Source organism: Scyliorhinus canicula, unplaced genomic scaffold, assembly GCF_902713615.1.
Source record: "Scyliorhinus canicula unplaced genomic scaffold, sScyCan1.1, whole genome shotgun sequence".
Classification (NCBI taxonomy): Eukaryota; Metazoa; Chordata; class Chondrichthyes; order Carcharhiniformes; family Scyliorhinidae; genus Scyliorhinus; species Scyliorhinus canicula.
In genome coordinates this window covers 3665-28730 of record NW_024055886.1, presented here as the reverse complement: position 1 = coordinate 28730, position 25066 = coordinate 3665, and the positions used below count along the sequence as shown (strand labels likewise).

Sequence of the window (25066 nt, the reverse complement as noted above, 5' to 3'; positions counted from 1 at the left end):
CTCATGTTTTTCAGATTCTCCAAGATGATTACAGCGATCCAAGAAGCGGTAACCGGCTACAACCCACTCCTTCTGCATCAGGCTCTGAAATCCCAACATGGTGCGGAAATGGGGATCTGCCATCACCTGAATGACTGAGGCTATCACACAGCTCAGGTCTCTTCCTTCCTCCTCTGAGAAAGGGACACATAGATGAAAAGATTAATTTTGATCACTGAACTCTATTTAAAATGCTGCTATAAATTCAGAGCGGCGGAGAGAGAATATTGTCCGTCTGTGACAGGCATCTTCTCTCGCAGGTACCCAACATTTATTTATCCATTTTTTCTCAATGGGCTGAATTGCCAACTCCCGCTCCAAGCTGTAATGTACCAGGCAGGGTACACCCAAATATTGCTCTATGTACACAAATCAGCACATCGGAGTATCACACTGTGTACAGGACAGGGTACGCCTGAATATCACTGTGTACAGGACAGGGTACGCCTGAATATCACGGTGTACAGGACAGGGGGATAACTGAATATCACTGTGTACAGGACAGGGTACGCCTGAATATCACTGTGTACAGGACAGGGTACGCCTGAATATCACTGTGTACAGGACAGGGGGATACCTGAATATCACTGTGTACAGGACAGGGGTATGCCTGAATATCACTGTGTACAGGACAGGGGGATACCTGAATATCACTGTGTACAGGACAGAGGGATTCCTGAATATCACTGTGTACAGGACAGAGGGATTCCTGAATATCACGGTGTACAGGACAGGAGGATACCTGAATATCACTGTGTACAGGACAGGGGATACCTGAATATCACTCTGTACAGGACAGGGTACGCCTGAATATCACTGTGTACAGGACAGGGGGATACCTGAATATCACTGTGTACAGGACAGAGGGATTCCTGAATATCACTGTGTACAGGACAGAGGGATTCCTGAATATCACTGTGTACAGGACAGAGGGATTCCTGAATATCACGGTGTACAGGACAGGAGGATACCTGAATATCACTGTGTACAGGACAGGGGGATACCTGAATATCACTGTGTACAGGACAGGGTACGCCTGGATATCACTGTGTACAGGACAGGGGACGCCTGAATATCACTGTGTACAGGACAGGGGGATACCTGGATATCACTGTGTACAGGACAGGGGGATACCTGGATATCACTGTGTACAGGACAGGGGGATACCTGAATATCACGGTGTACAGGACAGGGGGATACCTGGATATCACTGTGTACAGGACAGGGTACCTGGATATCACTCTGTTCAGGACAGGGGGATACCTGGATATCACTGTGTACAGGACAGAGGGATACCTGAATATCACTGTGTACAGGACAGGGGGATACCTGAATATCACTGTATACAGGACAGGGTACGCCTGAATATTGCTCGATATACAGGATATTGGGCGCACGGTGGCATAGTGGTTAGCACTGCTGCCTCACGATGACGAGGACCCGGATTCGATCCAGGACCCCAGTCCATGTGGAGTTTGCCCATTCTCCCCATGTCTGTCTGGGTCTCACCCCCACGTAGCAAAGATGTGCAGAGGAGGTGGATTGGCCACACTAAATTGCCCTTAAAAAATTACAGGATATGGCTTGCACTAGTGCACTGTGAATTAAAAATTGATTACTCACCTTGAATTATGACAGAAATGTTCTCGTTGTACATCCACTGTGCGAGTTCCGCGGAGTGCTTCAGGAAGAGTCTGTGGACATATGGAGACCACACTGTTCACAGAAAATATGCATTTTCTTTCCCCCCCTCCCTCCCTACTTTCCTGACAGCGCTGACTATGTTGGATAGGATCCTACTGATCCTCGCCCATGCTGGGGTACAGGTTCCGTGGGCATTGACACACTGAGAAACAGACTTTGGGCACTGATTCACGCTGGGATACAGGTTCTGCAGGGACTGCATCCTGGAGTCCACAGGTTTTGTGGGCATTGACTCGCACTGGGGTATGGATCTCCCCCCCCCCCCACCCATCCAAGAGCGTACATGGAGTTAAGATACAGATCAGCTACGATCTGACTGCTTGGCTGAGCAAGTTTAAGGGGTTGAGTTGCTGCCTCCTGTTCCTAATATTCAGAACCTCAAACGCAGCAGCATTGACAGAACAATGCAGACAGTCAACGTTGAACTGCAGTCCTTAACCAACACTCAATATTAGTTATTGGATATGTCTAATGGGCTGAGCCACACTTGGTCTCTCTCCTGCTTCTTGTTCTTACCGGACGTATTCCAGCCACTGTGTGTTTTCTAATGAGGACAGCCACTTCTCATCTGTTTCGTCAAAGAAATCTACAACGAGGCAAATCACATTTATCAGATTATTTGATGATTAATCAAAAGTTGAGAGAGAGATTGCAGAGTTTTCCTGGGAATTGAATTGAAAGTATCTATCTCCAGATCATCATGAACCTCAAGGTGTAATTACTGCATTGGACAGTTAGCCAACTTTATTATAATGACAACTTTAATGCAGGAAGGATCTCTGACTTTCACCAGATTGAGATCTGAGTGAGGAGCTGAAATGAAGAGTAAAACAAAGGAGAAACTACAAAAACCATGAAGTGAGCACTGGACAAGATGACCGAAGCCCAGCGGGATACAGGATTCGGGGCGGGGGGTTTCAAAGGTTTGAGAGGATGGGAAAACAGTTGGTTGGGCAAGATAGGGAGGGGAAGTGACTTAGGAAATGAGTGATCTGGACGGGGCTGGGGAGCGGGCGGGGCGGGGGGAGCGGGGGGAGCAGGCGGGGCGGGGGGAGCGGGCGGGGCGGGGGGAGCGGGCGGGGCGGGGGGAGCGGGCGGGGCGGGGGGAGCGTGAGCAGAGGAAACTGGCTGGACTGGAAAAGGTGGGACAAGGCTATTCGGACAATGATTTTAAATGTAATAATGTCAGTGATGGGAAATTGGTGCCAGTGCAGGCACCCGGGGTGGCCACGTCCCGATTCCAAAATGGACATTCGCAAAGAATACAGGGAAAATTGGACAGTACTAGGAAAACAAGCAGGTACAAGGTTTCCTGTGGATTGGAACTTGCAGGTCCCAGACAAAACTGAAACTACAAACCATTAGCATAGTAATGAGCTATCTCCGGGGACAAAAGAGAAACATTTAAACAATCGGTACCAGGGCAGACTCCCCGGCGCCAGTGGAAGCTAAAACAAAGGCAGACCAACGGTCACCTAGGGCCCGCCCAACGATCGGGGAACGACCCCGTTATTGGAGAGAATTGATACAAACGATTGGGACATGGTCCAATTAATTGGGACCAAGTTTTGGAACCGGCCAGGAGGGTATAAAACAGAGTCCCCAAGGTCTCTGGGGAGACCTTAAGAACTCTTGAACTCTTCATCTTCACCTTGGCAGTTGGCTCTCAGCGACGAGGCCGGCCAAGCACCAGCCAACTAAGTCTACGGTCAACGCACGACTCGAGATAGGGGCTCCTAGCTACTATTGTGTACCAGTTCGAAGCCAGCAGTATCAGAACCGGACAACGGCCATTGTTCCTCTGACTGAGTGGGCGCCCAAAGCTAAGTAGTAGTTGTTTTAGTAGTAGTTGTAGTTTAGTGAGTAGAGTTTGTGCATGAGTAATAATTGACCGTGTGTGTAAATAAATGTGCATTGATTTCAAACTTACTAACTGGTCTATTGAGTCATTGATCAGTATTCGGTTTTGAACCCTGCGATGGTATCAGAAAGATACCTGGCGACTCTTGAGCAAAGGTAATTAAAACAGAGCAAATTAAGGAAAGCATAACGAGCAACACTGGTCAGTGAGGACAGGGCTGGTGGGTGAACAATATAGAATCCAGGCAGTTGCCCATTGGATACGTTGGGAGCTGATGGAGGAGAAAGTCAGCAAGGAGGGGACTGGGGAAATAACTTCTCAAGATAGTGTTGCAATCTCCCCCAATTCTGTCAGGGACCCACAGCCACGTGCGGGACCCACAGAATGGGTAAGGGGGGAGCAATCACCAGAAATGTTCATCTGTTATTAACTCTTCCCTATCCCAGGCACTGAGGCCGGTCAGTTAATAACACGAGCAGTAATTGAGGCAACATAACTCCAATCGCCTGAAAGACATGGAACTACTAACTCCTCCCACCAACAACCACACACAAAACAACTCAAACCATCAGAGCAGTGGGGATTCAATCAAAAATAAAATAGAGAGGGTACAGAGCCAACATGTTGCTGTAGAGGCGAAGGGTGGGAGTAACAAGTCCAGAGAACCCTGGATGCCAAGGGTTTTCCAGGGTTGGATAATGAAAAAAAGGGAGGCTTATGGCAGATACCGAGGGCTCGAAACAGCGGCACCCTGAGGGAGTGTAGAGCGTGCAGGGGGTTACTGAAAAAAATTAGGAGAGCGAAGAAGGAGCCTGAAAAACACTGCGGGCAAAAAAACATCCAACGGTGTTTTCTGAGTTATGTTAAGGGGAAGAGTCAGGCCCATTGGGGACCAACGTGGCAATGTGTGTGTGTGGAGCCTGATGACGTAGAGGAGGTTTGAAATGAACACTCCGTGTTCACTATGAACATAGAACATAGAACGATACAGCGCAGTACAGGCCCTTCGGCCCTCGATGTTGCACCGACATGGGAAGTCAAAAACTAAAGGCCATCTAACCTACACTATGCCATTATCATCCATATGCTTATCCAATAAACTTTTAAATGCCCTCAATGTTGGCGAGTTCACTACTGTTGCAGGTAGGGCATTCCACGGCCTCACCACTCTTTGCGTAAAAAACCCACCTCTGACCTCTGTCCTATATCTATTACCCCTCAATTTAAGGCTATGTCCCCTCGTGCTAGCCACCTCCATCCGCGGGAGAAGGCTCTCACTGTCCACCCTATCTAACCCTCTGATCATTTTGTATGCCTCTATTAAGTCACCTCTTAACCTTCTTCTCTCTAACGAAAACCTCAAGTCCATCAGCCTTTCCTCATAAGATTTTCCCTCCATACCAGGCAACATCCTGGTAAATCGCCTCTGCACCCGTTCCAAAGCTTCCACGTCCTTCCTATAATGAGGCGACCAGAACTGTACGCAATACTCCAAATGCGGCCGTACTAGAGTTTTGTACAACTGCAACATGACCTCATGGCTCCGGAACTCAATTCCTCTACCAATAAAGGCCAACACACCATAGGCCTTCTTCACAACCCTATCAACCTGGGTGGCAACTTTCAGGGATCTATGTACATGGACACCGAGATCCCTCTGCTCATCCACACTACCAAGAATTTTACCATTAGCCAAATAGTCTGCATTCCTGTTATTCTTTCCAAAGTGAATCACCTCACACTTCTCTACATTAAACTCCATTTGCCACCTCAGCCCAGCTCTGCAGCTTATCTATGTCCCTCTGTAACCTGCAACATCCTTCCACACTGTCTACAACTCCACCGACTTTAGTGTCGTCTGCAAATTTACTCACCCAACCTTCTGTGCCCTCCTCTAGGTCATTTATAAAAATGACAAACAGCAACAGCCCCAGAACAGATCCTTGTGGTACGCCACTCGTAACTGAACTCCATTCTGAACATTTGCCATCAACCACCACCCTCTGTCTTCTTTCAACTAGCCAATTTCTGATCCACATCTCTAAATCACCCTCAATCCCCAGCCTCCGTATTTTCTGCAATAGCCGACCGTGGGGAACCTTATCAAACGCTTTACTGAAATCCATATACACCACATCAACTGCTCTACCCTCGTCTACCTGTTCAGTCACCTTCTCAAAGAACTCGATAAGGTTTGTGAGGCAGGACCTACCCTTCACAAAACCATGCTGACTATCCCTAATCATATTATTCCTATCTAGATGATTATAAATCGTATCTCTTATAATCCTCTCCAAGACTTTACCCACAACAGACGTGAGGCTCACCGGCCTATAGTTACCGGGGTTATCTCTACTCCCCTTCTTGAACAAAGGGACCACATTTGCTATCCTCCAGTCCTCTGGCACTATTCCTGTAGCCAATGATGACATAAAAATGATGACATATGGAGAAGGATGATTTGGGTATAGAAATCAGGGAAGGGCATTGTGATGTACTTGAACACATTAACAATGAGAGGGAGGAGGTATTAATGGTTATCGTGGGCTTAAAAGCGGATAAATATCCAGGCCCAGATGAGATGTATCCCAGGCTGCTGTGGGAGGAGATTGCAGAGGCTCTGACAATTTTCAAATCTTCTCTGGCCACAAGAGAGTGCCAGAGGACTGGAGAACAGCTAATGTGGGGCCATTATTCAAGAAGGGTGGGAGGAAATTACAGGCCAGTGAGTCTAACTTCAGTGATAGGGAAACTATTGGATAAATTCTGAGGAACAGAATTAATTTCCACTTTGAGAGGCAAGGATTAATCAAGGGTAGTCAGCATGGTTTTGTCAAAGGGAGATCATGTCGTACAATTTTGATTGAAGTTTTTGAGGTGGTGATTAGGTGTGTAGATGAAGGTAGTGGAGTTGATGAAGTCGACATGGACGTCAGTAAGGGCTCTGACGAGGTCTCATGGGATTCAGGGCAATTCAGCAAATTGGATCCATAATAGGCTTAGTGGCAGGAGGCAGAGGGCAATGGCTGACGGTTGTTTTTGTGATTGTGACCAGTGGTGTTCTGCAGGAATCGGTGCTGGGTCCCTTGCTGTTTGTATGTATACACTACTGATCTGGACATGAATATAGGAGGTATGATCAGTAATTTCGCAGATGACACGAAAATTGGTGGTGTGGTAAATAGGGAGGAGGAAAGCCTTAGATTACAGAGCGATATAGATGGGCTGGCTGGATGGGCAGAACAGTGGCAAATGGAATTTAACCCTGAAAAGTGTGAGGTGATGTATTTTGGGAGGACTAACCAGTCAAGGGAATATACAATGAACGGTAGGACCCCGGGATGTACAGAGAAACAAAGGGACCTTGCTGTACAAGTCCATAGATCCCCAAAGACAGGTCAGGTAGATAAGATGGTTAAGAAGGCACAGGAGAAACTTGCCTTTATTAATCGAGTAAGAAGTCTTACAACACCAGGTTAAAGTCCAACAGGTTTGTTTCAAACACGAGCTTTCGGAGCACGGCTCCTTCTTCAGGTGAATCGAGGCATTGGATACAAGAGCAGGGAGGTTATGCTGGAGCTGTATAAAACACTGGTTAGGCCACAGCTAGAGTATTGTTTGCAGTTCTGGGCGCCACACCATAGGAAGAATGTGATTACACTGGAGAGGGTACAGAGGAGATTGACCAGAATGTTGCCGGGGATGGAGCGTTTCAACTGTCAAGTTGGACTGGATAGACTGGGATTGTTTTTCCTGGAGTAGAGAAGGCTGAGGGGGGGGCCTGAATGAGGTGTATAAAATTATGAGGGGTATGGATAGGAAGAATGTTTCCCCTTACCGGAGGGGTCAATAACCAGGTGTCATAGCTTTAAGGTGAGGAGCAGGAAGGTGATGTGAGGCAACGCATTTTCACCCAGAGGGCGGTGGGAATCTGGAACGCGCTGCCTGAAAGGGTGGTAGAGGCGGAAACCCTCACGACATTTAAGATGTATTTAGATAAACACCTGAAATGCTACAGATACAAGGCCACGGACCAAGTGTTGGAAGATGGGATTAGAGTAGGCAGGTGCTTGATGGCCGGCGTGAACACGATGGGCCGAAAAGCCTCTTTCCGTGCTGTAAAAACTCTATTTCTGTGGTAGGGCAGCACGGTGGCGCAGTGGGTTAGCCCTGCTGCCTCACGGCGCTGAGGTCCCAGGTTCAATCCCGGCTCTGGGTCACTGTCCGTGTGGAGTTTGCACATTCTCCCCTTGTCTGTGTGGGTTTCGCTCCCACAACCCAAAGATGTGCAGGGTAGGTGGCCATGCTAAATTGCCCCTTAACTGGAAAAATTGTATTGGGCACTAAATTCTTTTAAAAACTCTTTTTCTGTGGAACTCAGCGAAAGGCAGACAAGAAACACAATGTTGGGAAGTCCTGAATCGCACCTCACCATTAATGCACATCTGCTTGAGTCTGACCAATGCTGCCTGGACCTCCGATATACTAGGTAAATTCTTATCCAAGTCAGATTTAAAGACTTCACTCTTCTCTGGATGACTTTGCGCTATTGCCTTAAGGATCCTAACAAAGAGAAAAAGATTTAGTAATAACGCACTTAGCCCAAGACAGGCTGATTGCACAGATTACATTCATTTTACAAGGATAGAAATTTCTATTCCATTTCATCAATGTTACTACTATGCATCAAATCAGTATTTTCCCAGCAACCCAGCATCTTCAGGAACTGTCCCCCAGTGAGAGTCAGCACCTTCAGGAACTGTGTCCCAGTGAGAGTCAGCACCTTCAGGAACTGTCCCCCAGTGAGAGTCAGCACCTTCAGGAACTGTGTCCCAGTGAGAGTCAGCACCTTCAGGAACTGTGTCCCAGTGAGAGTCAGCACCTTCAGGAACTGTCCCCCAGTGAGAGTCAGCACCTTCAGGAACTGTGTCCCAGTGAGAGTCAGCACCTTCAGGAACTGTGTCCCAGTGAGAGTCAGCACCTTCAGGAACTGTGTCCCAGTGAGAGTCAGCACCTTCAGGAACTGTCCCCCAGTGAGAGTCAGCACCTTCAGGAACTGTGTCCCAGTGAGAGTCAGCACCTTCAGGAACTGTCCCCCAGTGAGAGTCAGCACCTTCAGGAACTGTCCCCCAGTGAGAGTCAGCACCTTCAGGAACTGTCCCCCAGTGAGAGTCAGCACCTTCAGGAACTGTCCCCCAGTGAGAGTCAGCACCTTCAGGGACTGTGTCCCAGTGAGAGTCAGCACCTTCAGGAACTGTGTCCCAGTGAGAGTCAGCACCTTCAGGAACTGTGTCCCAGTGAGAGTCAGCACCTTCAGGAACTTTCCCCCAGTGAGAGTCAGCACCTTCAGGAACTGTGTGCCAGTGAGAGTCAGCACCTTCAGGAACTGTGTCCCAGTGAGAGTCAGCACCTTCAGGAACTGTGTCCCAGTGAGAGTCAGCACCTTCAGGAACTGTGTCCCAGTGAGAATTTCCTCAAATCTACCATTCCCTATCTGAACAATGAATTTTCCCTCTGCGGGACAAACACCCCACCATTTTGGTGAAATCCACAAAAAGAACGAACAATGCAGAAGGAAAGGGATTGAAACCATAGCAACTGATTATGCAACAGCTCAGCAAAATGTACAGGAGAAAAGTAACTGAATCACAACAGGGTTATTATTGACTAGTCTGAGGCATTGATTGATATTGGAAATCAATAATCTAAGCCAAATGCTGGAGATACAGGGTTTCTACCTACCTACCTTGTGTTGTGTTTTCTCAGCTTTGGGCCAGGTTTAATGTTGGCCATTCTCACCAAGGCGCTGCCCGTCCAATGGTACCAACACCACATCTACAACACAATCAGGAGCAAAGCAAAATGTTCCATCACAATCCTGGCTTCTTTCAAAAATACAGCACTCAAAATGAATTAATTACACACCCCATAAACAGTCCTTATTGCCATTTGAATTACTGCTTTTACAAACAACTTTGCTACTTGGATTCTATTTGGATAGAATTAAATTTCAGGCCTCACACGAGTAAAGGCACGGTGACCAAAAGTGGTCCATTCCTGTGCTATCCCTCCCTCTACATCGCCTTCTTTTACCGAGTGTCTGTGTCCAAGACCATTTTATAGGAATAAACTCCATATGTTAACATTTATTTACAGTAATATTTCATGGTTAGCACTGCTGCCTTGCAGTGCTGAGGACCCGGGTTCGATCCCGGCTCTGGATCACTGTCCGTGTGGAGTTTGCACATTCTCCCCGTGGGCGAGCCCCCCCCCCCCCCCCCCCCCCCCCCCCCCCCACAACCCAAAGATGTACAGGGTAGGTGGATTGGACACGCTAAATTTCCCCTTAATTGAAAAAGGAAAGAATATGTAAGTACGTATCAATAAAAGTGACGGAGTTAGTACCAGGTAAGGGAACTTTCTGCTGTGATCCATACTTCGAAGCACAAAAAGCAGAGACAAGGACAAAGTTATAGTGCTACTGCTCCATGTGTACTAACACTCTAGGCAATTAAATTACCCAGCTTTTTTCCAATTAAGGGGCAATTTAGTGTGGCCAATCCACCTACCCCAAACATCAATTTGGATTGAAGGGGGTGAGACCCATGCAGACACGAGCAGAGTGCGCAAAGTTCACACGGACAGTGACCCGGGGCCGGGATCGAACCCGGGTCCTTGGCGCCGTTAGGCAGCAGTGCTAACCACTGCACTACTGTGCTCCCTAAACTACGCAGTAAAATGCTACATGCACACAGTAAAACAGGAGGTCTAGATGCAACTAAAGTGGTTAAATTATTTTTCCCGCCCATTCACCAACTCTGATTACAGATCCATACTCACTGGGATCCGGTCACCATTGAAAGAAGGAACCAACTGTTTCAAGTCTTCGTCCGCCAGAGAAGATGGAACAACAAAGTACTCTGGAAGACTGTAAACCACAATAAAACGAACACTGTAAGACTTCTCACATTAAAGCATTAGTACTTTTAAACTCTGCACACAGAGCGGCTAAACGCCACTCTCAGCCACAGTCAAGGTTTCTGAAGTTTTCCTACCTTGTGGAAGTAGCATAGTGTTCATTGACAGAACACACTCTCCATTCTGATGCCCCTGTCCGCTTTATTTCCCTATCCCAGTCCGAATACGTTTCAAAAAGTGACGTCTGCAGTCCATCCACCTCTGGGTCTGTTCCGTTCACTTTGCCAAATAAGGGAAGACAATCACAGCTTAGAGGTTTTTACATTGGTAACTCCAGACTGACGCCTGTGACCAAGTGTCAACATTGGACGGTGAGATTCCGCAACCAGCACCACCTTTACACAACAATTTCACAGTGAAAGTCTGATTGGTGGGGAATTCATTTTTGTTGCAATTCCTACATTACAGCCAATGAAGTCAGTGTAAAAGTGCTGTAAAGTGTTTAGAGATGCCCGGTGATCCTAAAAGGTGCCATTTAATTTTCCCTTCCTCGTCTCCAGAATCGGTCAATTCACAATAGGATCCCGTTCCAGTGATCCCCAATCCTGTCCTCAGGCATACAATCAAAACTGACAGTGTTCACATTCAAAAACACTGGCTGAATTATCCCCGGCACCGCCCACAGGTATTGAGACTAGTCTTTGGGGATGGCACGGTAGCACAGTGGTTAGCACTGCTGCATCACAGCTCCAGGTTCAATTCCAGCCTCGGGTGACTATCTGTGTGGAGTCTGCACATTCTCCCCGTGTCTACATGGGTTTCCTCCGGGTGCTCCAGTTTATCCCACAGTCCGAAGAAGTGCAGGTTAGGTGGATTGGCCATGATAAATTGCCCCTTAAGTGTTCAAAAGATTAAGTGGGGTTACCGGGTTATGGGAATAGGGTAGAGGTGCGGGCTTAAGTAGGGTTCTCTTTCCAAGGGCCAGTGCAGATCTGATGGGCCGAATGGTTACCTTCTGCACTGTAGGTGCAGGGGCTGGCTTAGCACAGTGGGCTAAACAGCTGGCTTGTAATGCAGAACAAGGCCAGCAGCACAGGTTTAATTCCCGTACCGGCCTCCCCGAACAGGCACCGGAATGTGGCGACTAGGGGCTTTTCACAGTAACTTCATTGAAGCCTACTTGTGACAATACGCGATTATTATTATTATATTATTTGGGATTCTATGATTCTTCCAGCCAAAGACAGGGGGTGAACTCAGTACAGAGCTTGACCTGCACAGCTCAATTACTCACTGCACAGACTATACCAGGCCTGTCAAGGAGTTTACAGAAAACTTCATTCACTCTGCAAGTGAATGCGAATGTTATTGTCGAGCACAATCTATTCAGTAGATGATGTAACTCATTGGGGCAAATAAACTACCACTTAAAAAAAAAGACATGCAAACGATGGAGTGTCCAGTCAGTACGCACTGGCATTCCTACTGCCTTACCTGAAGGCTGGCACTTCTCCCCGGCATACGCAAACCCAAACAGCAACTGGAGATCTTTAGGCTGAGAGTAATGTGCAATCACAAGGCAGATCTGGAACAAAGCAGGAATCCACAATTAAAAACAGGGTACGGAAACGGCACACAGCTGAACTGTAACCTCTGCTCCTCATCAGAAACAGTGGAGTTGCTCGGTCAGAGCTTCACACAACCACATTACTTTGGCTACTCTGCTAAAATGAAGCGATTATCCTCCACACACTTCTGACCCACGTTTACAGCTGCTCCCTCAAGGTGCTTCGACATTGGGGTGCCAGTAAACTGTCAATAAGATGCCCTGTTAAGTTTCACTCTCTCTTGCTCCAATGGCATATCCTAACTCTCAGGGTTAAACAGCTGGCTTGTAATGCAGAACAAGGCCAGCAGCACAGGTTCAATTCCCGTGCAGACTGTACCTTCAGCTGCCTGGGCCCCCAGCTCCAGCTGCCTGGGCCCCCAGCTCCAGCTGCCTGGGCCCCCAGCTCCAGCTGCCTGGGCCCCCAGTTTCAGCTGCCTGGGCCCCCAGCTCCAGCTGCCTGGGCCCCCAGCTCCAGCTGCCTGGGCCCCCAGCTCCAGCTGCCTGGGCCCCCAGCTCCAGCTGCCTGGGCCCCCAGCTCCAGCTGCCTGGGCCCCCAGCTCCAGCTGCCTGGGCCCCCAGCTCCAGCTGCCTGGGCCCCCAGCTCCAGCTGCCTGGGCCCCCAGCTCCAGCTGCCTGGGCCCCCAGCTTCAGCTGCCTGGGCCCCCAGCTCCAGCTGCCTGGGCCCCCAGCTCCAGCTGCCTGGGCCCCCAGCTCCAGCTGCCTGGGCCCCCAGCTTCAGCTGCCTGGGCCCAGCTCCGCAATCCTCACCTCACCCCTCTAGATTACTTTTTTTTAATTACTTATTTAACCAAGTTTTTGGTCACCCCTCCTAACGGCTCCTTTTGTGTTTCAGTGACAAGTAACAGTCCCACAAAAACCAGGAGACATCGGACTACATTAAAGGTGCTCGAAGTGACGAGTTGTTGCTATTCCCAGAATAACCAGCAATGTAAAATCTTGTGTATTAATCAAAAATATTTCAGCTGCCAGGTTGCCCCCTCACCAGCGTTTCTGTTCTGATTCGCAGTCTCCCAAAAACAAGACACTATCTCCTCCGTTTAACTTCTGCGAGGGGTTTGAGATCAATGCAATCCCTCCTCTTACCCAGAGCCATGGAGTCACACAGCACACGAAAAGGCCATTTGCCCAATCATGTCCATACTAGACCTTTGGTAAAGTTAGTCAAGTCCATAACTACACAGCAATCCAACTTGAAAATTCTTCACAAAGGACCTTCTGGATGGAATAGTGTTGAGAGGAAAAGGCATGTCCAGGGTCACAGAAGTGCAGTCAGCACTTCATATCCATAGGTGGGTTTGCGGTTTTAAATATAAACTACAAAGTGTCAACAGAAAATAGCCCATGCTTAGCACGGTACCACAGTGGTGAGCTCAGTTGCTTCACCGCGCCAGGGTCCCAGGTTCGATTCCCCGCTTGGGTCACTGTCTGTGCGGAGTCTGCACGTTCTCCTCGTGTCTGCGTGGGTTTCCTCCGGGTTCTCCGGTTTCCTCCCAGTCAAAAGTTGTGCAGGTTAGGTGGATTGGCCATGCTAAATTGCCCTTAATGACCAAAAAGGCGAGGTGGGGTTATTGGGCTATGGGGATAGGGTGGAGGTGTGGGCTTGACTAGGATGCTCTTTCCAAGGGCCGGTACAGACCTGATGGGCCGGTTGGCCTCCTTCTGCACTGCAAATTCTATGACCCAAAATAACCCAACGCCTTAGTGGGAACCCAGAATGGTCGTCTCAGCTGTCCCTCACATCGAATGTTACCCTTTGCAGGGAGGCATCAGCAGTCTCCGTAAGAAATAGGAACAGGAGGTGGCCGTACAGCCTCTCGAGCCTGCTCTGCCATTCAATAGGATCACGGCTAATCCAACAACGTCCACTATCCTGCCCTTTCCCCTTAACCTTTGATTCCCTGAGCAATCAAGAATCTCTCAGTCTTAAATAGACACAACGACTCGGCCCCTCCAGTACTCCAGATGTGTACAGCTGCAGCAAGACTTCCTGACTCTTTTACTCCAACCCCCTTGAAATAAGGGCCAACATTCCATTAGCTTCGTGATTGCCTGCTGCCCAGTGCTACTTTTCTGTGTTTAGTGCACAAGTCCCCCCCCCCCCCCCCCCCCACGTCCCTTTGTGTTGCAGCTTTCTGCTGTTTTTCACCCACTGGACAGTGGGAGACAGTAGGACATTCACCCCTGGGGGCATCACGGAAACCCAATTCTGTCATCACCTGACATATCCTCACATGCAATTTCCAGCGTAGTTGACAGGACAGTAATGGCAATGGAATCCTCACTGGTTTTAGTTTCTGCCCCCTGCACCCACACTTATCCAAGCCTTGGATACGGAGGCGAACTGTAACAGCTCCCGCTCAAAGGGCCGCAGATTTATTTTTTTTGAAAGTTATATTCCATAACTTTCCAGCAAACATCAGACACTGGAGGATTCCGCAAACACCAACTAAAAGCTAACTTTTCAGCATATACTTTTATTTCCTTGGGCAACATTTTCCATTAAATGGCAGTCACGCTAGGGTGGTGGCCGGTTATTCACAGCCTGTAAGTGTGGTAAGTAGTTAAAATAAAGTCCCCACTCGGATACAGACCTCTTTACTGGAGTAATCCCTGCCGCACACAAAGAGTGTTTTATGCACGGCACATGACCACTCTGAGCGACTCCAAGCTCTTTCGGTTTCATTGTACACACAATACAATCACTACCATTCATCAAGAAAGCAGCTACACATCTCAGACAGGAGAGCCCTGTCTCAAGTGCCAGCTCCCTATTTCCATTCCTGTCACTTCCTTCATGTAGTTGTCTGTCTGTACAACCATCATACAACCAGTACCCAGAGCCACCCTGTGCCCATCACATCCGGGTAAGATTTTCACCTTTCTGGCAGATTCAGGAATAGATTCATCAAAACGGAAGCGAATGATACGGAAATCCTTGCAGTAAATGATCAGCTCCGTGGGTTTAAACTTCAGGCACTGATTGGGTCCCAGAACCTTCCTCTTCTTCCTCTCATCGTTCACTAGGCAAAGAAAGGCAGAACATTAAAAACCAACCCAGGGTCAAAGACAGAGGTGGCCAGGGGGAGCTTGTTTTTCAAAAATACATTAAGTGACAAACATCCACAGGTCAGGTACATATCACATTGCGGGCACTTTGCCACCATGTAGTAAATAAAGCAGTCGCCACACTCCGGCGCCTGTTCGGGTACACAGGGAGAATTCAGAATGTCCAATTCACCTAACAGCACGTCTTTCGGGACTTGTAGGAGGAAACCGGAGCACCCGGAGGAAACCCACACAGACACGGGGAGAACGTGCAGACTCCGCACAGAGACCCAAGCCGGGAATCGAACCTGGGACCATAAGACATAGGAGCAGAATTAGGCCACTCAGCCCATCGAGTCTGCTCCGCCATTCAATCATGGCTGATATTTTCTCATCCCCGTTCTCCTGCCTTCTCCCCATAACCCCTGATCCCCTTATTGATCAAGAACCTATCTATCGCTGTCTTAAAGACACTCAGTCAATTGGCCTCGACAGCCTTCTGTGGCAAAGAGTTCCACAGATCCACCCCCCTCTGGCTGAAGAAATTCCTCATCTCTGTTTTAAAGGATCGTCCCTTTAATCCTAGATGGTGTCCTCTGGTTCTAGTTCTTCCCACAAGTGGAAACATCCTCTCCACGTCCACTCTATCCAGGCCTCACAGTATCCTACAAGTTTCAATAAGATCTCTTCTCATCCTTCTAAACTCCAACGAGTACAGACCCAGAGCCCTTGGAGCTGTGAAGCCACTGTGCTAACCACTATTATTGTCCGCATTCCATGTTAACTTTTTTTCTTTTAAGTACCCAATTCATTTTTTCCAATTAAAGGGCAATTTAGCGTGGCCAATCCACCTACCCTGCATATCTTTGGGTTGTGGGGGTGAGACCCACGCAGACACGGGGTGAATGTGCAAACTCCACACGGACAGTGACCCGTGGCCAGAATCGAACCGGAGACCTCAGCGACGTGAGGCAGCAATGCTAACCACTGTGCTTCCGTGTCGCCCAGTTCATTTTTACTTTTAATCACATCTCACAGTGGAGTGTGTCCAGCTTCGATGGAATCTGCCATTTCCCCATTCCTTGCAAACCTACCACCATGAAATTAGCTTCTTAGTTTTCAAGAGGCAGTGCATTGCACATTAAGATATCGGAGCACCAACTCTGATGACTCTATGGATAGAATTTCCTCTCTCCCAACAAACAACGTACCCACATTTGTTGAGACTGTGGACAAATTTGGATTCCTTTTGAGTATTGAGTATAGGCAGAGAAGCCCCTGCTCCAGGTTATTCACAGAAGCAGCGAGGCCCTCCACAATACTGACAGCCGCCAAATGTCGAGACCCAACAAGCTCACAGACATCGTTATTAAGCAATCACACCAACATCTTACTGTCTTGTATGGTACTGAGCCTCACACATCAGAATGTGTGTGCACTTTCCTCCAAAAATATCATTGATTCTGTCTCCATTATTATTTCTTGGAAGACATTCTATGCCCTAACCCTAGTTTGTGTTCGGTTAGCGGATTTCAGCAGAAAGTACAATTAGCTTCAGAGTTTCTGAGCTAAGGAACAAAAATCCAAGATGTTACACTAATGGATCTTGGCTGAATATTCTGCCAATGATCACTTCTAGACTCCTGGAAGAAAAGCTATCTGCATGGGTAACAGGCATCAACTGATCTGCACAGGAAATGGATGCAGACTGTCAGCTGTCATTAGGATGAAGACAAGAGCCGGCCAGCAAGGATAATCCATCTGAAGCCACACAAAATGGCTTCAATCCTCCTTCAATAGGGAAATTGCTACGTCCAGACCCCCAATTTGCAGCAACCTTGTTCAACAGCTGCCCTCAGATTAATTACAGATTGAGCCAAACTGAAAACAGGACTAGGTTATATTGAATAGAAATGTTACAGTGAGACAAATCGGCTCCTGCACACATTCACAAAGAGGATTTGTTTATGTGGACTGGTGACATTTGATGCAGGATGGATCCAGGAGCAATCCAGCAAGATGCAGCTGCAAGCACTGTGAATGGTTTATTATAGCAGGTCTAAGACATGGCATTAGCACTGAATAGTCCAGCCTTCCCATTCTGCCATTCCGCAAAGAAAGTTTCCAAAAGCACAATTTGCCAGGTTGAAGTCACATTTTTTTACACTTAAATTTAACCAAATACCAATATGTATTTTCAAAGTTGAAATTCTAGATCAAACCAGGTTGAGAACTGTAGGTAAAGTGTCAAAACTCACTCACAGCAGAGAGCAGCACCGAGGGGGAAGACGGTGGGAGAGACTGGGGGGGGACGGCAGGAGGGGGAGCAGTTCCATGTATTCCAGGAATAAGAAACTGCACAATGAACCTTTCTTGCAACACAGGAAGAATGCATGGATGAGGAATAATACGTAAAACACAGATGTCTGAGGCTTAAAAAGGTAGGAAAGTTGAGAGCAAACAACCTAATTGTTGAATAAAGTCTGGAGAGCTTGAGTGAGACTTTCTCACTGCTTCTAATACTTCTAACATGGATACAAAGCACAACAGGGAGGATTTAAAAGACCCACAAGCTCTCCACAGCTGTTAGCAATTCTGCACCAGGCATGCTACACTGATCCAGAAATTCCCAGATTCCATTCCTGCTGTGCAGGTTCACTGGGAAACGTGGAAAACGTGGAAAAACATTTAGCGATTGTGCATGATTAAAGAGGGAACTTCGGAAAAAAGAAATCAAGATTGGATATTCCAATGATCATCAGCAATGGCGTCTTAAATCAGTCGAACACAGAACTTCCTCCAATAGTTTCATAATCAGACAGTCTCGAATGGGACTGACCAATAGACAGATTCACAACCCAGCCGCCTTCATTTATACCTCAACAAAAGTCAACACGAAGTAAAATCAGAAATAGACAGCAACTCCATCACAGCACATAAGTATAATAAAATATAAAGTTCTCATTCTCAGATGCTGTTTCCAAAATCTTTGGGTTTTATTCCACAGCTTTTGGACTTGGCAAATTTTGATTTAGCTACAGCAGTAAAGTGCCAGATATTTTGTTCTCCAATTAAGGGGTAATTTAGCGTGGCCAATCCACCAACCCTGAATATCAATTTGGGTTGTGGGGGTGAGATCCATGCAGACTCGGGGAAAATGTGCTCCACACAGACAGTGACCCGGGGCCAGGATCGAACATATGTCCTCGGTGGCAAGAGGCAGCAGTGCTAACTACTGTGCTGCCCCTAAAGGGCCAGGTATAGTTCTGAATAAATAGTAGAACAGAAGACGGAAAAACGCCGTACCTGCCACTACCTGGTCCACACAGGTCAGAGAGATGTCATGTTCCTCCAACAGCAGGTTTCTGTACTGAAATTTCTGTGGTTGAAAGTTAAAGGCTGGAATCAAACTTTTAACTCTTCACAAGGCAAGGACAGTCAGTAAAAAATGAGCAACTCTGCTTTCCACCTTAAGAGTGCGAATATCTAATATAGTCTTACAAGACAGTTAAGTTGCAGATATACAATGTAAGTATCTTAGTCTCAGACACTCTGGGAATAATCAACAATTGGCACAGAATGAAATGTGTAATTTGTAACAGCAGCACGAGGAAATAATGCAAATTTAAATTCCCTTTGTGTTAGCCCCATGCAATACAGGTGCAGAAATACCTATTTGAAATCACCTTATCATTCTACCGACCAAACTCCTCCATGTGTAGAACGGAAAACAACTTTAAGTGGACAGAGGAACACCAACAATGAGCCTGAATATTCTTAGCACACCATTCTGATGTTCTTGCTGAGAGCTAAATCTTAAAGTCTATTTATATAAAACATATTTCCATAACAAATAATATGAGAGAAATGTTCCTGCATTAAACTATCATTTGGATTTTTCCTGCGTATTCCTGTCCTGCCCACGTCAGCAACGATGAAATGAGAGGTGATTAGCACAAACTGCCTTTCCTGCTCAGCAACCCGTCCCAATTCATTTCAACAACCTGTCTGGGCACGTGCTTCCTCTCAGACACTACACCACTTCTAAATTTCTTAATAAGCTCAGATGAATTGGGTAGTGACTCGAAACTAGCAAAGATAAACAGAACACTTTCCTCAGATTGTCTATCAGAAATGAACCATAACATAGAAGTGGTCGCTGACTGTGCACAATGCAGTATAACACTCCAAACACGGCGATAGAAAGCAGCGCGTTACTCTGTATAGCACTCCCACTCCCTTCATTATGCATTGTTCAATATACCACTGCGCCATATGCCGCCCTGTCACCTAGACTTTTAACCAGATTTTTATTGAATTCAAATTTCGCCATCTGCTTGACTCTGAAATGAAATGAAAATGATTGCCACAAGTAGGCTTCAAATGAAGTTACTGTGAAAAGCCCCTAGTTGCCACATTCCCCTGCTCGGGGAGGCTGGTATGGGTCTCTGGATTACTAGTCCAGCGATAATAGCACTACGCCACTGCCTCCCTCAAGTTGAAACTGTAAGCTTTGAATATAGTTTCTCCACAGTGGTGTAATTCTCTCTTTTGCGACTATATCTCCAATTGCCTTTTGGAAATTGAGTCTGCTTCCACCACCCTTTCAGGCAATGCATTCCAAATCATAACTCACTGCAAAATACTTCTCTTCATCTCCCCTGGTTCTTTTGTCAATTATCATAAATCGTGTCCTCTGGTGACTGGCGGAAGTCGCGGAAACAATTTCACGGAATCAATTTCTCAATATTTATCAAAATCCTTTTGGATTCTGAACACTTTAAATCTCCACATAATCTTTCTTGCTGAAGACAAACAATTCTATTTTCTGTGGTCTAGAATTCTAGGAAATGCAAATTCCAATTCATTTGTACTCTTTTGTGAAACAAATTTCACTGGAGTGTTAAACATGGACAAGAATGTACAAACCCGAAAAGGTGTCACATCCTTTGTAATGAAGGAGATCTTGAAGTTGGTGCATAGCAGCGTCCCGTAGAGATCGTGAGTACTTGTGTCCGTGGCAATACATTTTCTAACATTACTGGTCTCACTCACCACAAGTTCCCCTGAAATAGAGCAACTGGATGTTAGAAGTATCTCAGTGTCCCGTTCAGCCCCCACCAAGACCTGCTCCGTCCCTCAGGGTGTCAAACTATAACTCCACAATCAAAGGCTGTGACTTCCAGCCCAACATTTCATATTCTACTTATTCCAAAGAGAAAGTTTTGTACGGATTGGTGGAGGAAGGAGTCAGGGAAAGAAAGGGGTCAAAAAAATTGATTGTATTCAATGTGGTTTTTATAAACTTCCAATCTTAATTCTGTTGTAAAGCATAGACAATCATAAAAAAAAATCAAATCTTATTTTGAATTTATTTTAAATGCACTCATCCACTTTCTGCAGTGGGAGAAACAGGAGAGGGGGGGGGGGGGGGGGGGGGGCATTTAGTCACTTGAGCCTGCTCCACCATTCAAGGGAATCATGACAAAAATGAAACACACTTCAACAAATAATCCCCAACAGGTTATCCTCCATGGTCCAAAAATGTGTAGGTTAGGTGTGGTTGTGAGGATAAAGTGAGGGAGGAGGTGGTCTAGGTAAGGTGTTCTTTCAGAGGGTCGGTGCAGCCTTGATGGGCCAAATGGCCTCCTTTTACCGATTCCATGACTCACTGTGGGTGTCCGCAGGGACTGCAGCGGTTCAGGAAGGAAGCTCACGAGCAGTTAGGAATGGCCAATAAATGCTGGCTATGCCAGTGATCATTTGCACATCCCATGAAATAATTTAGTAGAGAAGATGGTGCTGTTTGAGAACTCACTGGTCGGTAAGGTGGTTAAAGCAGCACTTGGAATCTTTTCATGTATTAGCCGAGGCATAGAATACGGGTTATGCTGAAACTATATAAAAGACCAGTTAACACACACACACATCGTCTAAGTGGCCTCTTTCTGTGATTTTCGGACATTCACCTACGGTTCAATATTGACAGAAAATCTCTGGCTCAATAGAAGAGGCAGTATTGTGCGGGTGGTTTAATTAACAACACTTCATGCTGGGGGGTTTATGCTATTCTCCCAGCAGCGTTACAAATGCTCCTATTCAACATGGTTATAAATCAGTAAAAAAATGTGACATGTTTGTGCGTTTAGTATCAAACATCTGCTGCTTCAAATCAAACATACTGAAGGAAAGTGAAGCCAGGGCACAGGCTCCAGGTTGTGAAACTGCCTCATTAGTAGCTACTGGCCACAGTTAGTCAGAGAGTGCAGCCCGTTACAGACCAAACACCCACATACTGCTGTTCACAAACACTGAAAATTCCATCCAAGGACACAGCACTACCTGCCTCAGCCAGATGTAACGAAACAATAAGTCTGCACGTTGCACCACTCCAACCTGGTACCATTTCAGTTACTATTCGTGCCTAAATCTCACAATAAATCAGTACTTTGAAAATTTAATCCGAATAAATTTTCCACTGTATCCATTTGATTTTTTTTAAACCGATGCTCAGAGATCCAGATGTTTGCAAGATCTTTTGCGAGTAGCAAAAAAAATGAGAAACTCTTGATGAAATTCAGCATGTCCATGTTGACTCTTACCGATTGTTACAGATGCAGCATAGAAAGCATCCTATCTGGTTGCATCACAGCCTGGTACGGCCCAAAACTGGAAGAAACTACAGAGTCAGGAACACACCCATCACGCAAACCCACCTCCCATCCATTGACTGTCTACACCTCCCGCTGCCTGGGGAATGCGGGCAGCATAATCAAAGACCCCTCCCACCCGGGTTATTCTCTCTTCCAACCTCTGAGCTGTACTATACACCGTATGCTTCACCCGATGACTGTGTCAATGTATTTACATTGTATACCTATCGAACATGTTCTGTTTTTCATGTATGGAACGATCTGCTCTGTACGCAGAACAATACTTTCCACTGTCCTCGGTACATATGACAATAAACCAAATGAATATTTATTAACATCACACGAGGGCGGGATTTGCCTTGACTGTGACATTCTGAACAACCAAATAAACTCAAAATTCCAGGTGATCTCCTTCACATTAATGGGAGTGGAAATCTGGAACACTCGCCCCTATAAAACCTGTTACAGCTGATTGAAAATGTCAAAAGTGAGGCAGATACGTTTCCTGTAGGCGAGAGCATTAAAGGTTATGGAAGCAAGCAGGAGAGGTACATTAAGGTACAAGTCAGCACAATCTACTTAAATGGTAACAGGTTCAATGGGCTGAATAGCCACCTTCTGTTCCTATATTTCTTCTGATGGAACCTGGTGTTAAAAGAGAATTGTGACACCAGCACCTGATTAAACCGATATGATGTTGTGAGCAGTGGATGTGGGTGTAGGCTGCTGAAGGTGAGACTGGGCCACAGACTAATTCAAGCAGCTGGAAAAGGGGTGGAGAGGAAAAAAGCAGTGTTAGAAATAGCACGCAATTCATCATCAGCAAAGATAATCACATGTCCAGTCCCTGCGGCAGCGACAGTCTGTGCCTTCCCTCAGTTTCATTACCATGCCATTTCTTAATCTGTTCACACTGAATAAAACACAATCTTTGTGGTGGGTTAAATAATAATATTCTAACAGAAAAGTTAAAACCCTTTTCCATGAAAATGAGTCATGCAATCATTGGTGTTATCACGAGTGTAGCACCGGCAGAATGTGTTCAATGTAACTCTCAGTGGAACACCTCGCACATTATTACAACTCTGGTGGAATCAACGCAGGGATGGGAAAGCAACACGTGACTAAATATCAACCACTCAATCAAACCCACTTCAACACAGAGTAATCCCATCACTCACATTACACAGTTTCATGGCACAAAGTTAAAAATCAGCATAGAAGCAAAGAAACTCACAGCACAGGAGTATTCTGCCCAGCTTCTTTGAACATACCAACAGGTTGGCATCCAGCCTAAGTCCATAACTTTGTCAGGAAAGTGCATATCCAAGTAGTTTTTAAACGTTACAATGCTCACCTTCCCAGCAATGCGATGCTCCCTCAGTACTGACCCTCTGACAGTGCAGCACTCCCTCAGTACTGACCCTCTGACAGTGCGGCACTCCCTCAGTACTGACCCTCTGACAGTGCGGCACTCCCTCAGTACTGACCCTCTGACAGTGCGGCACTCCCTCAGTACTGACCCTCTGACAGTGCGGCACTCCCTCAGTACTGACCCTCTGACAGTGCAGCACTCCCTCAGTACTGACCCTCTGACAGTGCAGCGCTCCCTCAGTACTGATCCTCTGACAGTGCGGCACTCCCTCAGTACTGACCCTCTGACAGTGCGGCACTCCCTCAGTACTGACCCTCTGACAGTGCGGCACTCCCTCAGTACTGACCCCCTGACAGTGCGGCGCTCCCTCAGTACTGACCCTCTGACAGTGCAGCACTCCCTCAGTACTGACCCTCTGACAGTGCGGCGCTCCCTCAGTACTGACCCTCTGACAGTGCAGCACTCCCTCAGTACTGACCCTCTGACAGTGCAGCGCTCCCTCAGTACTGACCCTCTGACAGTGCAGCGCTCCCTCAGCACTGACCATCTGACAGTGCAGCACTCCCTCAGTACTGACCCTCTGACAGTGCAGCACTCCCTCAGTACTGACCCTCTGACAGTGCAGCACTCCCTCAGTACTGACCCTCTGACAGTGCGGCACTCCCTCAGTACTAACCCTCTGACAGTGCGGCACTCCCTCAGTACTGACCCTCTGACAGTGCAGCACTCCCTCAGTACTGACCCTCTGACAGTGCAGCGCTCCCTCAGTACTGACCCCCTGACAGTGCGGCGCTCCCTCAGTACTGACCCTCTGACAGTGCAGCACTCCCTCAGTACTGACCCTCTGACAGTGCGGCGCTCCCTCAGTACTGACCCTCTGACAGTGCGGGGCTCCCTCAGTACTGACCCTCTGACAGTGCCGCACTCCCTCAGCACTGACCATCTGACAGTGCAGCACTCCCTCAGTACTGACCCCCTGACAGTGCGGGGCTCCCTCAGTACTGACCCTCTGACAGTGCCGCACTCCCTCAGTACTGACCCTCTGACAGTGCAGCACTCCCTCAGTACTGACCCTCTGACAGTGCGGGGCTCCCTCAGTACTGAGCCTCTGACAGTGCGGCCCTCCCTCAGTACTGACCCTCTGACAGTGCGGCACTCCCTCAGTACTGACCCTCTGACAGTACAGCACTCCCTCAGTACTGACCCTCTGACAGTGCAGCACTCCCTCAGTACTGACCCTCTGACAGTGCAGCACTCCCTCAGTACTGACCCTCTGACAGTGCAGCACTCCCTCAGTACTGACCCGACAGTGCAGCCCTCCCTCAGTACTGACCCTCTGACAGTGCGGCATTCCCTCAGTACTGACCCTCTGACAGTGCAGTGCTCCCTCAGTACTGACCCTCTGACAGTGCAGCACTCCCTCAGTACTGACCCTCTGACAGTGCGGCACTCCCTCAGTACTGACCCTCTGACAGTGCAGCACTCCCTCAGTACTGACCCTCTGACAGTGCAGCACTCCCTCAGTACTGACCCGACAGTGCAGCCCTCCCTCAGTACTGACCCTCTGACAGTGCGGCATTCCCTCAGTACTGACCCTCTGACAGTGCAGTGCTCCCTCAGTACTGACCCTCTGACAGTGCAGCGCTCCCTCAGTACTGACCCTCTGACAGTGCAGCCCTCCCTCAGTACTGACCCTCTGACAGTGCAGCCCTCCCTCAGTACTGACCCTCTGACAGTGCGGCATTCCCTCAGTACTGACCCTCTGACAGTGCAGCACTCCCTCAGTACTGACCCTCTGACAGTGCAGCACTCCCTCAGTACTGACCCTCTGACAGTGCGGC

General features: G+C 47.5%; 1 protein-coding gene across 1 annotated transcript; it reads right to left on the bottom strand.

Moving 5' to 3' along the window:
- LOC119961265 (myotubularin-related protein 10-like) lies at window positions 1-22778 on the bottom strand (the record flags this gene model as incomplete). The annotated part of the gene is made up of 12 exons (XM_038788696.1): window positions 22466-22778; window positions 20127-20263; window positions 18504-18576; window positions 15030-15172; window positions 12017-12107; window positions 10660-10801; window positions 10445-10532; window positions 9351-9439; window positions 8037-8167; window positions 2260-2329; window positions 1663-1733; window positions 1-173 (listed from the first exon to the last, which is right to left on the bottom strand). Coding segments are annotated over exons 1-12 (1413 nt in total), but the record flags the coding sequence as incomplete, so codon positions are not given.
- Between the last annotated feature and the right edge of the window lie 2288 nt (window positions 22779-25066).